At 32.3% G+C, this 19,365-nt stretch overlaps 1 protein-coding gene across 3 annotated transcripts in view; it reads right to left on the bottom strand.

Moving 5' to 3' along the window:
* The window catches only part of LOC148626283 (dynein axonemal heavy chain 2-like), a 117,778-nt gene that overhangs the window by 46,427 nt on the left and 51,986 nt on the right, over positions 1–19,365 (bottom strand). For all 3 annotated transcript variants that reach the window (XM_088570163.1, XM_088570165.1, XM_088570166.1), the window contains exons 29-44: positions 19,105–19,243; positions 17,240–17,460; positions 15,563–15,655; positions 14,129–14,359; positions 12,643–12,831; positions 11,207–11,503; positions 10,311–10,491; positions 8,120–8,400; positions 7,404–7,529; positions 6,686–6,904; positions 5,522–5,639; positions 4,932–5,212; positions 3,993–4,402; positions 2,788–2,986; positions 2,099–2,323; positions 1,496–1,600 (exon numbers count right to left, since the gene is read on the bottom strand). In XM_088570163.1, coding sequence (XP_088426289.1) covers positions 1,496–1,600; positions 2,099–2,323; positions 2,788–2,986; positions 3,993–4,402; positions 4,932–5,212; positions 5,522–5,639; positions 6,686–6,904; positions 7,404–7,529; positions 8,120–8,400; positions 10,311–10,491; positions 11,207–11,503; positions 12,643–12,831; positions 14,129–14,359; positions 15,563–15,655; positions 17,240–17,460; positions 19,105–19,243 — 3,315 coding nt within the window. The remainder of the gene's footprint in view (positions 1–1,495; positions 1,601–2,098; positions 2,324–2,787; positions 2,987–3,992; positions 4,403–4,931; positions 5,213–5,521; positions 5,640–6,685; positions 6,905–7,403; positions 7,530–8,119; positions 8,401–10,310; positions 10,492–11,206; positions 11,504–12,642; positions 12,832–14,128; positions 14,360–15,562; positions 15,656–17,239; positions 17,461–19,104; positions 19,244–19,365) is intronic.

A 19,365-nucleotide genomic window follows, 5' to 3' on the forward strand; every position in this document is an offset into this window, starting at 1 on the left:
AAAAATTGGTACCCCACAAACAATAGTATTTTCACAGTATATAAAGGAGCATCTCTACAGAACATATTAGAAGCTGCAGATTGGTGTTCAGAATCCACTTTTGGGAAATTCTATTTAAGAGACTTGTCAGTTGATGTTTTGCAAAATATGTAGATAAGTTCATTTATTTTGGCGAGTTGCCCACCAGTTTGGTTTTGATGAAAGTATTTTAACAATTCATGGTGGAAGTATTTTAATCAAGTGTTTTGTGATGAAGAGTCAACATGACACAGTTTATTTGAATGTACTGTTATTCAATTTATGTTCATGATATTTCGAGCAAGGCTTGGAAAGTTATTGGTTTAAAGCATACACCACCTGACAGAGGGATAGATTGCTTTGGAATCATCCATGTTGTATTAATGACAAGTAAGTATTAATAATTGAAATAAAATTTCAAAATTTGTAATCAAGTTAAAATTTTATGAGATATTAATACTTACTTGTCATCTTTCCCACCACCACCCCATGCTTTCAGTGAAATTGGTTGGGAGTTTAGTTACCTGCCGATAAACTGAAGAATGTGTGCAAGCAGATGATTTAGGTCCTCAAGGTGTTTAGTTTTGATCATATGTGTGTTTGCAAGTTATGGACTGACTCAAGGGGAATAATCCATATTGTATTAGTGACAAGTAAGTATTTATATCTCATAAAATTGTAACTTGATTACAAATTTTGAAAATTCTCTCCATGAAGCACCTCAACATACAACACAGAAACAAAATGAGATATCCTCTTAAAAAATGCATGCAGTTTCTGAAAGCCAGCTTAGAACATGTTAACCAATGACAATACCAAAAACACTATGAGCATTAGAAATAATCAGTCACTACACTGTCAAAGGGATGGATTTGGTCAAGTAACACCAAGTGTTAAATAGGCAAGATTTGATGTAGTGCAATACTATAAAATTACTTAGTTTTCATGTTGGGATGCAATTATGGGTTGAAAATATCTGAAAAAACAAATTTCAAAGAATGGGCATAATTTGAAAATTGCATCCTTTACAAACAAATCTATTCAAGGCAGCTGATAAACCAGTTGGATTTAGTTTGAAAAAAATATGCTTTATAGAGTATATTTCCATAAATAGCCTGTAATAACTATTTCATTTTTGTATCAAAGTTTTGTAACAGTGAAAACCTTAGTAAATGTTTTTGAAAGTTTGTAATACATTGTATTGGTACTTCTAGTGCAAAAGCTTTACCATGGGAGAATATGACATGTTCATTAAAATCTGATACTTTGTTACAAAAACAGACCAGTTGTGAAGTGTAAATTATACCATAGAAGTGTGCTTCAGGAATAATACTGAAAAGTCATTTTTGAAGTTATTAGGATTTGGTAACTAATGAAACTAAGAAAAGCAGCAAGTGATATTTTCAAGAGAGTACCAAAATGTGACTTTTGTTATAAATTGATTCCTCGTTATATCTTGTTTTCTGTTAAGTCTTACCTGAGGGATAGGCATGTTAATAAGGTTGAATCTGCTTTTTAAACGAGGGCAAATCACTCTACGCCCACCACCTGGGGGACTCATAGCTGCTATCAGGAACATGTCCTAGAATATAAATTACAAATACATAACCTAATAATCAACAGAATTTCTATGCTTTGTAAATTCAAAGTTATTTTTTATATGATAGGTCATCAGTATATATGGGTGAAGAAGCAACTTCTAATTCTATAACAAACCATTTTGCCAGTATTTTGAAAGACATTTTGATGTGGTAAGAATTTGTAGTTCTATTTTTATTGCATATCTGGTGTAGATAAGGCGGTGAGAGAATTAACTTAACATGATTTATAGTATTTTCTATTCTTGAAATTTAATGTTTAAAAAAATGCTTTTATTGCACTAATTAAGTGTAAAAATGCATATGCATTCATTCCAATTGTTTTGTCTTTTAAGGTACAGTCTTCCAAATTTAAGTGGTTGATAAAGGTTATTCATCAGTCGACAGTAAAAATTCTTCCACAAAAGTAAGGTAATTCACTTCCCCTCATTCTACTTCAAGAACTTGAACTTAAAATACATCTACTTTGTAAAGAATATTACCCTGATTTCCTTGTGGACCTGTTTCTCCCTATCATACCAAAACTTATAATCTAACCACATTCGCATCAGTTCTAAAGGGGGTTGAGAACCAAACTCATCTTTAGCTGGCATGTTAAAATCATCCATAAAGGTCAAAAGTTTCCTTCCTCCAACAGGTACATAAACACCTTTAGTTCTCTTTTCCACTCTACTTTCTATTACTTCTTGAACTTGGTTTGATGTTGTCTAAAACGTTCATCAGATAATTTTAAGTCCAACTATAAAATTTACAATTCTTTTTATGATATATACCTTTAATATTAACATAAATTTTAATATTTTCAATGTAAAATACAAATATTTTTGAGGTCTGAATATGAATATTGGTATGAAGAATTGTAACATTTGTCCACACTATGCTTAAATACAAGTCTGTAAAAAGAATATTAAATACAGTAGATTCCTGATACAGTAGTTGCATAGTTCGTCTGTCAGAGAATATATACCGTTTACAGAAATATTCCTTCCAAGAGAAATTATTTGAAGTTTTCAGTGCTTAATTAGGTTGGTCTAAAATAAATTAGAACAATTCCATACATGATTTGATAAGAAATTGATTGTTTTGTGTGTTTATGCAATTAACAGGAAAATATAAATAACTGGTGTTACTAGTGGAAACCACTTTAGTAACAACTAAAGTAAGAAAATACCTCAGAAGACATGTTGATAAACAAGAGCAAGTATGATTTAGGATCACTTCGGTTCAATGTCTGGTTAGCTACTGATGTCTTTCCTGTACCCACTGGTCCTACAAGTAACACTGGATTGAAGGAGTCTATGAGAGTAGACACCAAAAACTGGTACCTTACTGTATCAACAGTAGGAACTATAATCTTGTAGAAAGGAACACTGGAATAAACAAAGGTTTCTTTAAAATTCCAAATTAAATGTTGTCAACAGCAAAAACAAACTATGTGAGCCATAAGTGGTATTCCTGCATCCCAATTTAAGTGTATTGTAAAATGAAAGTGGAGTCAACAAACAATAAATTGGTGTGGAACAAGTCAAAAATCAAGTCCCAAAAAATGCCACATCTATAGAGTCATGTCAAAATACCAAGTGATTGTAAAAAATAGTTGCAGAGAAAAGTTTCACAAAAACATGAGCTGGACAGACAGATGGACTAACAGGGGTAAAACTATATAGCCCACCTATTGAGCATGCATATGTAAGAAATTGTCTTCTAAATTAGCAGTTTTAAATAAATCAGACAAGGGTGACTCAACAATGTCATAAGCCCAAACCAGACTTAGTTTGTAATTCAGTAAAAAAAAAAAAATATACAGACTGTTTATGAAATCGGCAGTATGCAAGAGTCATCAGTCTTGATTTGGTTTTATTTGTAAGATTTTAATGGGAGACAAATGTCTAGTTTTCTCAGAAATACAGATCTGAATACAGATAGGACTGTTGTAAAAAAAAATATACCATATGTAAACAAAAAATGAAATGTATTTTTACACCATGAATCATCCCTACCTTTGGCAGTGTCTGAATCTTAAAAAAATATGTTTACAAGGGCATAACAAATTATTTGTGGTCATGTAACGGCAAGGGGTTTGGGGACAGTGTAAGTTCCCCAGCAGGCCCAGGACAGCAAAGCACTCAGCCAAAAACTGATTTATGCATTCTAAAATCCTGAAAGATGGCTGTTTAAGCATTTAAATTTATCCCCCTATTTTTGCATAGTCAAGAATTTCAAATGAAAATTAAGATTTAAGTCAGAGTACATAAAATTTTGAGTATGCATGAACAATAATGAAAATCTATTTTTATTTGGACTATATACCCTAGCTTACCTAGATTTTATGAAAGTATTGTCCATTTTTTAAACTACAAAAATCATAGTTCTCACCTAGGGTTGTATTTCCAACCATCCTTAAGCTTCTCATCCCAGTGAATCCAAGCTTTTCCTTTAGGATCAACATAATACTCATATATTGTATCTCTGTTAGGAAAAGTTCCTTCCATTTCTCGTATGAAGTTATCTAATCGTTTTCTACTTTCTTCATCAACCGATGCTCCTATAGACCATATCATACAGAACAAGAACCATAACTCTACTACCCTTGCAAAACTTTCCTCTGACTGATCTGACATGTCCACTCCATTTCCTGGGGTAGCCAAAGCATCAAACAGTTTGCATAATGACCTAACCCCATTCATTGGAGCAATCTGAATGATATCATGACAGTAATATTTCTTGAAAGTGAGGATTTTCACAAGGTACTTGTCAAACATTTTCTTCAATTCTTCAACCAGCATCTATGAAGAGAAAAGAATACACTGTAAGATTTAATAAAACTTTTTAGGTCACTAATATTGTTAGCGACTTCTTGCACTCGTAATGTCAGAACTTAGTATTCTCATATGATTTGGATAAATATGTAGTTATACCCCACGTAATGCTGCAGATCCTCACCATGTTTACCACCATAGCATCATAGTTCTAGCTTCATACAAGATAAAAATGTACCTCTTAAGTAACATACATGAGTGTTTCTTGCTTGTATGAGAACAGATGGTTGAAAACATTCAGGTTATAACTGTTACAAAAGAGTACGCAATAATATCATGGGAACCAAGATTTCAGCAGAAGTCACCCAATTTTAGAGCATATCCCATCGATACCATTTCGGATGTTGAAGGTAAGCCAAAATCAGTGACAGTGAATATTTGATGATAAGCGATTTTGAAAACTTCAGTCTTTGATTTACTTTTTGCTTCATCTTTTATAATAAGATACATTACATGATATACTTCTTAAAACAATTCAATACAATGTTTCCTGTACCTCATTGTCTTTTTTCTGCAATAGCCAGCTCTCAACAAAGGGCAACCACTTCAAATCTTCATAATCAAAATACACCATACCACATCTAGATACAGTGGCAGGGGAGGCAACAGACAAATCTCCTACTTCAAACAACAAGGACACAGGATCAGGAAGTGATATTCTCTCTCCGTTTATCAGTGTTAGAATTTTGTTATCATCCATAACAGAGTTCATACTTTCAATCCACAGGGTGTCAACTGGGCCATCAAATAATATCCACCTTTCATCTGGTTTGTCATCTTACAGGTTAAAAAAATGGTATTATAAAACAGATATGTTATGTACAATGTCTGCTACAGGGTTTTACAAAAAAATCATCAAACAATTTTTATTTCAAAAATACAAAATCTGAATGTTTTGTTATAAAAACGTGTAAATCTTTCAAAAATATGATTTAGTTTTTGTCTAAAATAATAAAGTGCAAATTGTCTTCTACTTGTCTTTTCATAATATTGTCTTATCCCTTGGAATGACATCAAGTACATTATTTCAAACACTGAAATTAAAAAGAAACTGTCTTTTTCATAATCTAATGGGCTATGACCTACCATTACAAGCATTCCTTACAATACTAGAGAGTACACCATCATGCCATTCATTGGTACTGAAGTCAAATTCTCCATACAACTCTCCTAAAGACAGGGCTTTCGGATTTAACGGAAACACCTAAAAAGATAAAAATAACAGGCTCAAGACTGCCCACAGAGATAGTTATCAGCCAAACTGGATGCTGTAATTAGAAGAATGGGGAAGTTCTGCAGAAAGAAGATCAGAAATTGACACCTGACAGCAAAAAACAAAAATTTGTATCACTGAAAATACACACTCATCTTCGGTGCATTCCTTTTCATATTTTTTTCCTGCTTTGTCATACAATTTATGGAATAGTTGTGTTTTAAAAAGTTCAGGAAAAATGGGGTGTTCTTTAATGCATCTTTCTCAGCTGTTCCGCTGGCTGTTCAAGAATCTAACCAACCTAGGACAAAATATCTTGGATTGTATTTTTAAAAGCAAAGCATAGCTTTTCTAAGAAAGGAAAGGCAATCATTACTGGACTTTATGCCAAGCTGTCAGTTGCATCAGTATGATATGAATTTGTTTACTTAACAGATCATTATGTGAAAATATTCCCATAATTTACTCACCGTGATATCATAAGAATTTGTACAAATTACGAATCAGATCCACTAAAACTGAAAGGACATAGCTTGAGTAGCACTTAAGGGTAAAAATGTTGAAGCTCAAGGTGCTTACTTATGTAGGCAATGCCAACTACATATTACATAATCATTAAACATTGTTCTACACTGTGCGTATTAACTCAGTATTTTTGTACTGTGTGTTTTTCTCTTTAAATCCCACCATTATCAGTAAGTTTCATTGAAGAGCTGACTGTTTCATTTCAAACATAAAACATTCAACTTTTATAATTAAATTTTATATGTTTCTCATATTTTATTTTTATAAGATGTGTTTCATTGACTCATAAAACATCTTGTATAAAGTCAATTATCCAATAAAGTTAACATAATTAATGATATGCACAGTAAATGTAATATTTTTTTGTGAAAACAATTTGATTATGCAAGACTTAATTGTCAAATTATTTCCATGAAGGATTCTAAAGTTCTAGGTGACCAAAACTGATGAGACATGTACAAGGATTGACAAGTGTAAAAGTTTAGGCATTGCCAAAGGAACACATTGTTTACCTTCACATTCTGATATCCTTCTTCTCCCCTCTTAAACAAAGCAATAAGTGATCCCTGTAATGTTTTCCAAGCTACAGTTTTCCCCGACTGTGTTCCTCCAACCATCATGACAGAATGGCGGGAAAATTTTGTTTCAAACAACTGCATAGTCTTCTTAATCGTGTGGAGATTGGCCTGCAGTCCTTGTGTTTTCAGCTCAGCAGTTATAGCATTCTTCATCTACAGATAATAGACACAATGAAAATTATCATTTATTAGTTTTCACATAGTGTTACAACAGTCAAAATTGATCTGAAGAGTGAGATATCTTTGTGATGCTTGATTATATCAGTTTTTTTAAACAGCATGCAATTACTTTAAGAAAATAAATACTTGCTTTTGGTGAACAAGAAAAACAATGAACAACATTTCTTCAATGATAGCAAAGTTTCAAATCACAGAATTAGGGATAAAAAGGTCTCAGTTGTTTTAAGACATCCAAGCACAATACTCCATGCAAATGTTTGTCATAAAATTTAAATACAGAGACTACATATTCTTTACTTTTTCAATAAAAAGACAAAGGTGAATCAACATTTAAATGGAGTAGGTTTTACATAAAATAGAAACTTAAGCATATTTACTTTCGATCTGCTGTAGAATGTTTCAAGTCTTTATCATGGACTAATGAGAGGGGCTTTAAATCTATCATAATAATTAAGTTTTTAAATCAACAAACCAGAGAGTGTTCTACTACAGGCATCTCTACTCCATGGAATAAGTCGGACACAATACCATTAAATAGAGGCAAATCTGCAGTGGACAACTTAGCTAAGTTCATGTCCCTCATTGACAGCAGCAATATCTGAAATGGTAAAAATGTATGATTAAATGAAATGGTAAAAGCACTTGTATTATTTTTCTTGAAATGGATGTGATAAACATCACAGAGAACATACGGTACTTTTCTTACTCTTTTTCTAACTTATTTTAAAGCTCATCATACTCTACACAAGGAGAAAAAAATTATGTAACTTACACGTCATTAAATTGTACCTATATTGCCCCATTGTAAGACAATGAAATATGCACATTGTAAGTTAAAACAATAATAAAGGGGATATGGGCAGGCACATCTGGGTACTGGACTGGGCATGATTTAGTTTTATGACTAGTATACTTTTTAGCTACAAAAAGGAGTTATGGCAAATGTTAAAAAACTCCAAATAACATAACTCCAAAACCATAAAACTCCCAAACTATAAATTACATTGTGCTCAAGTTACTTTGTTGAACTTATCATTTGTAAACTTGGGGGAGGGGGGGGGGGTGAAGAGAAAACCAGCCTGACAGTCTAAACAATGGACACATACCTATCAATTAAAGCAGGGGGTATGACATAATACAATGTGTGGTGGAGGTTTAAAAAAAATCTTCTATATCTATCAGCCATACCTCCTCATCATTCATATTAGGTGTTGTCCTTCTTTTGGGTCCAGCATACCTAAGTACAGAAACCAATGCTCTCAGTCCAAAGTCATAATGGTCCTGTTTTGACAATTGTTGATCAGCTAATGAGTACAGTGTATATGTTTTTCTGGCTAGAACTTTACAGTTGTTGAAACCCTCACCAAATAAAATGATTTCAGCAATCAGAATGGAATCAGGTGATACCATGGCAATAGGACGAAACATTGCTTTCAAATTGTCTGGTAGGTCTGCTCTCCCTGAATAGCCTGAAATCATGGTAGTGCATGTAATTAGTTAAGAAGTACTAACGAAAAATTGTTTTCAAATTATCTGGTAGGTCTGCTCTCCCCGAATAGCCTGAAATCATGGTAGTGCATGTAATTAGTTCAGAAGTACTAATATAATTTGTATTCATATGCAAATGCATGTTTTTTTTTCAATATGAGAGAAATATGATAAGAGCCCATGAGCACTTATCTTATCCAGTTTTACATCTTGCTAGCTTTTAACCAATTTGGTGATTGCAATAACAGAAAAGGCTTCAAACCAAGTATTGCTGGAGAAAAATGTACTGTCTAAATCCAATTAGAGGCTCTAGAGCCTGAATTTCTTGTTTGGCCTTCATAAAGACACCGATAAATGCTAATAGCTTAAATGAGCTTAAACTGACAACCATTGGCTTGAAAATCAGTATCATCACTCAGACAATGTCACATTTCGAACTTACATGAGAATCTTTTTTTAAGATAGGAACAATTAGAAGACTGTAAAATGTATGATCAACAGTACAAAATAAATTCCAATCAAAAGGGGAAGTAAGTTGTTAGGTAGTATGATATGTAGTTCATTAGTGCATTACATCTCAGGTAAGATGTCCAAAAATCACTGACTCCGGTAGTATGTCCAAAAATCACAGAATCTCAGGTAGTATGTCCAAAAGTCAAACAGACTCAGGTAGTAATGTCAAAAAGTCACAGCATCTCACTCATGTAGTATGTTCGAAAGTCACACATCTCACTCAGGTAGTATGTGCAAAAGTCACACAGATGCAGGTAGGATGTCCAAAAGTGACTGACTCAGGTAGTATGCCCAAAAATCACAGAACCTCAGGTAGTTAAGATCCAAAAGTAACAGAATCTCAGGTAGTAATGTCAAAAGTCAAAGTAAAGTCAAAAGTTCAAAGCATCGCAGGTGGTATGTTCAAAAGTCACAATATCTCAAGTAGTATTTCCAAAAGTCACAGAGTCAGGTAGTATGTCCAAAAATCACAGAACCTCAGGTAGTTAAGATCCAAAAGTAACAGAATCTCAGGTAGTAATGTCAAAAGTCAAAGTAAAGTCAAAAGTTCAAAGCATCTCAGGTGGTATGTTCAAAAGTCACAATATCTCAAGTAGTATGTTCAAAAGTCACAGCATCTCACTCAGGTAGTATGTCCAAAAGTTACAGAATCTCAAGTAGTATGTTCAAAATTCACAGCTTCCAAAGTTACACTGGTACAAAAGCTAAATTACTGCTACTCAATGGCATGATTGTCCAACTGTCAATTACAGACTTTGCCTCTTTTATTAAACAAATAGTGCAGGGGCATTTGGTCATGGCTATGACCCCCAAATTTCAACTTTGTTGTAATAACAAAAAAATGTTCAAAACATAATAATATACATAAGTGTAAGGAAAAGGAATCTTTAGAAGCTTTAGTTTATTGTAATGTCATCACAATGGTTCACAATTATATGCTCATTAACAAAACAAATTACTGAGAATGGTAGGTTTTGTTGTTTTTCAGATACATTTGAATCCAGAAAACCTGTCCACACCCAAGAAACAAATTTATATTTTCACATATGATACACTATATGATGATAAATGCATTTATCAAATGTGAAGTTGTTTTGTTGTTGTGTACACAATTTCTTAGCCAGAAATATTACCACAAAATGACCACAGAAGTTCAAAATTAGTTTGGAAGACTTCAAGCAATTCTTTTGTGCTTATGATGCAAGATTTTCAAAATCCTTATGTTTTCCCAGTGGTTATGTATTCAAGTCTTAAAATTCAAAATTTATCTAATGGTGTGTGAAAAATTCCACAGACATGTAACTTAGCTTTACATTAAAAAAATATCACAAGAGCTTACAGAGATATATACAACTTCAATAATGAAAGTAGAACATACTTGGATTCATTGTAATAAAGATTCCACAAGTGGCAATCAAGCTTATCTCTCTTCTTTCAAATGTAAACCTTGTTGTCCTGGAGGATAGTGCACTTAGTATTGATAAAATCTGTTGTGCCACAACTGACAGTACTTCTACATTGATACGATTGAACTCATCAAAACAACCCCAAGCACCAGTCTAAAATGAGAATTAATCATAATGTCAGCACACTGATAAAATTAAAATTTCAGATCATCGACATAAAAATACAAATAGGAAGACAACAATGGTGTATGACTGGAATCCATGACAAAAACAATAACATTTACTATAACTATGTAGATTTGGAAACTATGTCAAAAGTGAGTCCCCAATAAATCAAACAAAATTACAAAATAATATTGTGAAGCTGTCCTATTACAAATCTTAAAGAAAATATCATCAACAGAAAGATTAAAAACAGAAGTATATTAGGGTATCATATATTAACAGGATGATTATAAAATAATAATAAATTAAACTCAATAGAAAAGAAAAGACATCAAAAATTTACTTGCATTCATAGGTAAATTGTGACTCCATAATTTTTCGTTTAATTTAATTAATGGTATTTTGGAACATAGCAATAAAAACTAAAAATTTTGATAATGGTTAATTCTCCAGCTATTTCTCTTTCATAAGGTGGAAAATTCTATATTAACTTTTAAATTACTTGTGAAATGGCATCACAATTGTTTTTTGGAAAAAGTAATTTTGTATTAAGATTCTTTGGGAAAAACACTTTTGGGATGGTGCAGCAATTAATTGACACACAAGATTTAAAAAAAAAATCGATTAACATTTTATCATTCAAATCCATGGAGTATTTCTTTTCTACTTCAATCAACTAAATGTAGTTATATGTATAAGTTACCTGTGCCAAGCCAGAAAACATTTTTCCCATTGACCTGAAATCCAATCCTTCTGAGCAGTTGACCACAATAACATACATGCCAAGAGCCTTTCCAAGATCTTTAACTGTCTCAGTTTTTCCTGTACCTGCTGGACCTTTAGGACTACCTCCTCTGTGGAGATGAAGAGCTGTTGTCAGGGTAATATAACACCTGTCAGTCAATGGTGTAATAACAAGACGTCGTGAGTTGAGGTATTCACAGCCATACCTAAAGTCAGTGTTGGTCTGTCTAATCACGCAAACATCACTTGCACCATCCTGTAACATCATTCAAATAACTAAAGAATTGTCCAGATGAATAAAAATCTTCTGTGTATATCAGACCTAAAGCATAGTTTGGATGTACTATCCTTCTTATGTCACACCTCAAACATACTTTGAATGCACTAACATCATTCTGCTTATCTCATACCTTAAATATAGTTGAGATAATTAATATCATCCTGCTAATGCCACACCTAAAGTATACTTAGGATGTACTAACATCATTCTGCTAATGTCACTCCTGAAGCATCCCAAGAATGTACTAACATCATTCTGCTAATGTCACATATATGTACAGAGCTGGATGACCAGTTAAGACTTTCACGTTAATTATAATATATGTTACAGTTAAAGGATTATAATATATTTAAAACACCAAATTTAAGTTGAGGTATGATGTTTTCATGTGTTTAGTTCTATAAATCTAAGAAACAGCGAAGATAGATGTCAGGTGATTCCATTCATGCTCCAATAAGTTGTATGTAGGCCTGAATTAAGGCATGATTTCAATTGTTTAATTGAAGATCAATGTAATTTGAGCATGTTCACAATCAATTTTATCAAAAATTTTTTATTCATAAGTTAAAGGAAAGCATCATCATTGGTTGATTTTTCCTTAGCATTTGAACAAATTTTCTTTGAATTGAGCCTTGTTTTACTTTCATTTTACAGATAACATGACATTGCGTGAAAACATAGGCCACCTTAATATCGACTTCGTGAATGTAAAAAAGAAGAGCTTCCTAATACCACATCTAAAGCTGTATTTACTTCCTGGGTTTTAAAAGTATGAATCTTTGTACATGAAAAAAAATATGAGTTCTTATTTCAGGAGGTAGACCTAGGGTAAGGGACATAATTCTTGAAATCTGTGATATGTTTGTATCATATTCAATTTCACCAAAGCCTTTCAAGCTTTCATTTGAAACAGAATGAAATCAATCCACATTACTTTGATGCTTACATGAGATTGATATAATGAGCATGAATACAAACATTCCAATGATTTGTAAGAGTTGTGCCCCTAATCTAAGGTCTACCTCCTTAATGCTTGTATGAAAATAACCTAGTATTAAATACTTTCTGATGAAATTGAATTCACAAGTATAGATATACTATAGTGCAACAATTACCCTCTCCATATAGTATCGGAGTTGACAGAGCCATTCAAAGGCATTCTCATCATTACAACCAGTCTTGATTAGTTTCTCTATCACATCTCTGGCATGTACTTCTATAGTAACCAGGGCAGTTACTTTTAGTCTTTGGACCTTTGTTAGGTTAGAACGAATTATCTCAGAATACTTGTTCAATGATGTCACCTAAAAAACCACAAGAATTAGCATTAGAAAATTTAATAAAATTTTATAGCATTTAATTGAGCTTTCAGAAATGTACACAAATAGTACTGAACTTTATCAATAAAATACTTTGATCTTCCATAAAAGAGTAATTTTTTATGTAATTATCGGTACTATGAAAGCATTTTATTTTAAAAAAATAATTCTAATATAACGTCCTACAAACTCCAAACAAAACATTACCCAATAACCAATGAGCAATTCAGATTCTTTTTTTATTATATTTTATTATTTCATATTAGTATAGAAATAATTCATGTAAGGTATGATGTTGTACTCATTTACAAATGGCCCATATGGTTATTGACTCAGAATATTGGTTATGGACTTAAAATTGGCTAATAAATAGACAATAATAGTGTCTTGACTTCAAATTAAAGGAATAAAAGGATGCAGCAAAGAAATGGGGTAACTGTGAGAATTGGCTGAGCAGTTACCTCGTTTCATGCCGAATCCTTTTATTTGTTTTATGTGAAGTCCAGACATTATTATTGTTTTTATACTGCAATAAAAAAAAATATTTTCATGAACAGGTAATTTTATTCCCAATACGAATTCTATAATGCGTTTCCTGTGTGGCACCTCCCATCTGGGCGGAATAATATAGATGATCTAGATAGGTGTAAGTTTGTTAATCTATTCCCAATTGATTGGAGTGAGACAGATTGTGCTACTTTTTTACAAATTACTGACACATTTTGCAGCAAAGATATGTATTGTGGTTAACAAATAATAACTAGTAACAACATTATTTTGATTTAGACTCAAAACATTGTCCCATTGTGTCCTCGCTTCAACACTTGGCTGGTTTTATTAAGTGTGTCACATTGTGTATTCAATCATAATCAATGGTAGTCTGACATGTAAACATTCAAACAGTGGGCATGGCTTGAAGTGATAATATGACATTGGCATATTTAAGCATTATGAAAAAACAGTCAATATGTTTTACTTGTGCAAATAGGGAAATTACAGTATAAATATCTGTTCCTTAGGGATATCAATTCAAATATATCATGTCATCAGTGATATCTTCAGACTAGTGTATTAAAACGATGTAATGATACTTAACTGTTAAAATCAGAAATTGAAGAAAGATACCCTACTTATAATGATAATATATTTTGCTAATAATTCAGACTTTCTCAATCACTAGTTTTTACAAACTTCCACCAATATGTATTTTATAATAAAGTGTTTTTTAAATATTGTTCAATGTGTTTTAAAGGATTTTAATCAAACATTGAAGCAGTTATACCTGTTTTTTCTTCATTGTCCTCAGAGCTTTCTTATCCCCCCTTAATCTGACATGCTTCAAAGCTTTCTCTGTATCTGAAGTCCATTGGATCTGACTGGCCACAATACATAATTGACCTGGGTATTCCTTTAACCATTTGTCTTTCTTGGCTTTTTTCAGTGCTAGTTTTGTGGTTACTAACCTCTCCATCAAAGTATCAACCATTCCTGCTTCAATATCACCTAACCAGTTCTATCAATAACCAAAAGGAGCAACATCTATCATTAACAAATAAAATGCTCTGCAGAGCATCTTGATATGACAGCAGAAGTCAAACACAAAACAGGTAGGGAAGATACATACATATACTACATTCAAATCTGATATACCTCTAAATATGGATTATGGTCAAATGTTGGCACAAAACAAATATTGACAAAGAACTTAAAGCTTTGAAATTGGACATTAACCTATAACAGTCCAAAATCTAAAAATAAGCCACATCAATTAGATTCAGCATATCTAGGAATGCAAAGTATTCATTTCTTGTAGAACAAAAGTTAAATTTCAGACCAATTTGAAAACAGTACCCAAAATTTTAAAATCTAAATACACATAATATTTACATTCAGTATATGGAAAAAATCTGGAGAATTCAATTTTCCTTAAAATAAATTAACCAAAGTTTAATTTTGGACCTTACCTTGACTTCTTTTAACTTAAAATTGGGTCAAAAAAAATTAATTCTAAGAACACAGTTAGACTAAGCATATGAAAAAAACACAAATAATTCTTTTTTTTTTCAGGTATTACTTAACAAATTAAAAATTGGAACTTTTCAACACTTATTTGGATTAACTTAAAGAAGGGGCACAAATCAAAATTTTAAAACAAGTTTAGAGTCACCAAAAGAATTTAACTTTTATTGAAAACAAACAAATTTTTATTTATTTTTAACCCTTTAGACATTGGACCATCTTTAAAACATGGTCAAAATCAAGAATATTAGTATATGTTTAGATTCAGCATATCAAAGAACCCCTTTTAAGGCATTTGATAATATCTATGTTCATTGCTGAATATTTATATTTGAATCTTAATTACCATTCCAATTAAATTTCATCAAATCCATGAAGCAGTTCAGTAGGAGTTGTGCTTACTAGGTTTTTATATGTAAAATACAAAAACTTAAATAATCTCCCTTTTCAGCATGAAATTATCTTACATATTTGACTTCCTCTGTTAAATGCAAATTTAAAATAAAGTTATAATTATATCATTTTTGATTTGTTCCATTGAAAAATTTGAAATTTAGATAATCTCTCATACATTTATCGTCATTTACCATAACAAATCTACAATTAGATCCGTCACAAGTCATCAATTACTGAATCACTAAACTATGTTGTTGTTGTTTATTCTACAATACTATAGTATAAATTTACAGTATTCTACCTCTACTTGTCCATCAAGGAAGACACCTTGATTACTAAACTCCACTCTCTCTCCATCTTCTGAATTCATTGATAAAGCCTTTACATGCTTGCCCTGAAATTTTGAATAAACAAATATATAAGGTTTCAGTTGAATAGTTTAGCAGTATTTTTCATCATAACTTAATCAGGAAGACATCAATTAAGTAAATGCAGAGTGACAATCCATAAAGGTGTACTTTGTTTGTTTGTTTGTTTGTTGGGGTTTAATGTCCGAGCAGCAATATTTCAGCTATGTTCAGACAATGAACATGAAATGGATGATAAAATGAACATGAAATGGATGATAAAATGAACATGAAATGAAAAGAAGAAAGGATGGGTCACAAGGATAATAGGGTCGACAAATTTTGATTGCCACTGGAAAAAGGGGGGGATGGGTAAGGTAGGGCAATTTAGCCTCCTGTGGCGGAGCGCAAAGGTTCCTACTCCTATCGAATACTACAGCAGGGTTCTTTAACGTGCGAGGAACGTGGCATCTTTCCCAACACGGTGCACCACTATGGTTTGCGGTCAGGTTTTCCGTATTATAGCCTGACAACCCCAGCATGTAACACGCCAGGGGTACCCCATTCCACCACCTGGGGCACACATCCCAGTTGCTCTATGGGCAGAGCGCCTAGCCCCCGGCTAGGTTTCTGAGCACTATTTAGTCGCCTTATACGACAAGCTTAGTGCTGCTGCAGGCCTATTCTTTTAACACCCGGACCTGCATGGGGTCATAAAGGTGTACTAAACATCCAACACCTGCAATCATTATTGATATAATGAACTCGATTTTCTACTTCAAAACTGAAGATAAAAGATAATATGAAAATATCATGTAGATAAAAAAAAACATTGTTCCATATGCGCACCCATAACAAATTTTAAAGACATTTAAATTTCAAAGAGAGATAACTCTAAAAATATTAAGCAGTCATTGTTTTGCAACGTGTCAAAAATGAGCAATTCATGGTAGTAATCTTTGGTAAAAATTTTATCAAAACCCATTGTAAAATGTAGGCATGAGTGTGCTCAATCTCCTCCACAAAATTATAACTGCTTCCTAATTCATCACATTATAGGCTCTCCATTATACAGGATGTAAAAAAAAATGCACAAGGCATGATCGCTACTCATTTGCAAATTTGCGAAGTTGTTTCTGTTGTACTGTACTTATCAACATTTACATGTAAATGAAGGTTTAGTACTATGTGTGAAAGAGGTGTAAAGCTTTGAAACAACAAATATACCCTAAAAACTGGAGATTTGAAATTGCTTACAAATGGACTGACTAACATAAAACATCTAGCGATGTGATGCTTTGTCTATTTTCAAAATGATTAGAAACCAAAACATCAGATTATATAACCATCATCAGTTATATCAACTTGGTCCCTTTGATGTATACATCAACAGGCTTTAACACTAGACAAAGGTAAGAAACACTTGCACTGATATAACATCGAAAGTCTGTAGAAAGCACAACATAAATAATTTTGTTAAAGACTGAAATTTCTGATACAAGGAATAATAAACATAGACCTTCATATACAGGCATCATAACATTTGTCAAGCCCTGCATGCTTGTCCACCAATCTCACCACAGAAATTTGTTTTTATTCTATATTCAGTGCATCCTAAAATACATACTGACCTCTTTTTTTATTTCCAAGGTTCTTATATTATCAAACAATTTCTTTAGATGGGGCTGTACAGCATTAGGTGTCTTTGACTGACCAAGTATTTCCAGTAGATCATCATTAGATATAAAGTAAAATCTAGGAAATACTCCTCTTTTAGTTTCTAGATAAGATTCCAAAGATTTCTGTATATTTTCTAGCTTCTTATTCATTTCTAGTAACTCTTCCAATAGCCCTATGCAATAAAAAAAATACATATGAAATTAAAATAAACAAGTTAAAATACACAGAATTCCTTTATATGACAAAACACTAGAAATCCAATTTTTTTTTTGTGATAAGACAAAAATTGTGTTGGGGAAAAAACAATGTCATTATTTGGGGAAATTCATTGAATGATTATGACCCGAGTGCCTTGGTGTCAGAGGTGACAGTGCATCAAGAATGCTTTGTATTTGTTACTACAGTATAGCAATGCACAAAGCTGTGGGTGGAAAAATGAATAATGAGAAATATGACTCTATTAAAAAAAATAATAGTAGCTAAATACTTCTCAAAATGGTAGTGGACTTGTCATGTGGACAATGTACATCTCTTTGAAAATGTCTAGAAAGTTTTAAAACACAGGATCACAGAAGAACAAAAGAAACCCATAAAGCTAAAGATTCAGAGTGAGTGGTACTTTACTCCAGGAATGGTCTCAACTTCCAATGTTAAAAATTGCCAAAAAGAATCAAACTATGTTACATTCCCAAGGACATATTGTGTTTTAAAGTTTAAATTTAAGCCACCAGTTATAATTTCATTCAGTAAATTGTTTTTGTGTCAACCATTTTGCAAACTCATTCAAGGCAATCAATTGTATATGTGTAAATATTTCAGTCACCTTTACCATCTATATATGATAGAAACTGACTTTATATAACTAAAGTAGAGAAATTCAGTCATGTAATTTTCACAATATTCATGTTTCCATACTTGAACACTAAAGAGAATATGGTTTCAATTTTCCAATATGGCTACTGTCAAATAACAGATTTTAAAGAAACTTGGCTTGTAGATCTAAGTTATTATATGCAATTTTTTTGTTCATGGAGGCTACTATTCATTAAATTTTGAACTTTATGGATTGTAACAGAATAATTTATATTAGAACCACATTTTTGTATTTCTACACAGACTCATGATTTTAAAGTAAAATTGTAAAAACAGGAAAGAATTTGTGACCCCTATTTCTTAATTCACTCAATCTACAACTTGAAAATTCAATCCCACTCTCTTTTGAGGTGTTGCACTTTGTTGTACAATTTAAAAGAAATTCATTCATTTTTGCATACTTATTGTCTGGACATCAGGAAAATGCTTGTTTCCAGGCCCTTTTTGGCCCCTCATTCCAACAGATTTTCAAGTCTCAAGCCCCAAAATTAATCCTAGTATGATCTTTGTGGTATAGAATATTGTGGAACTATATCACAGATATCCATATCTGTTTCTGGAGTTAAATAGTTTAATTCTTTGAAATACTTGTTTTGATGCCTTTTTGGCCCCTAAATCAAAAGGGGTTGGAGCATAACCCCAAAAATCAATACCAAGCTTCCTTTTGTGGTTTTAAACCTTGTTAAAACAATTATCTAATGTTCATGTAATCACACTAAAACCAAAAATCTATAGATGAAAATACGGATGATGACAATGATAGCCCCATACCATTATACAGCTGCATAATTTTTGCAGTTGATCATATCAATAGCTTGTGAAGATCATAGTTAGAACCTACATAAGCTATTGAACAAACATTCTATCTCTAACTCTCACTCTGTAATAGTTAAATCAGAATCTGTAAGTTTATACAGTTGTCCAGTAAAACAATTTTATTTACCTTCATGATGAGTACACCTGAGTGCATTTTTGTCCCTATGCATTCTATTCATTATAACTTTCCATTTTACATTCACTTCATCAAAGTTTGAAGATTCTCTCGGAAGTTGCTTACGGATATCTTCACCAAGAAATATATTCTGTAATTAAAAACAAAATTCCAGCTGGCTAGCTGATTAAAACTTTCCATGTGCATTTATAAGATAATGTGTGTCATATAACCCTATCAAAATGATAGTAATAACATTTCAAAATCAAAAAC

This window comes from Perna viridis, chromosome 2 (genome assembly GCF_037379345.1).
Source record: "Perna viridis isolate PV_CMFRI_1.1 ecotype Kerala chromosome 2, ASM3737934v1, whole genome shotgun sequence".
Lineage (NCBI taxonomy): Eukaryota > Metazoa > Mollusca > Bivalvia > Mytilida > Mytilidae > Perna > Perna viridis.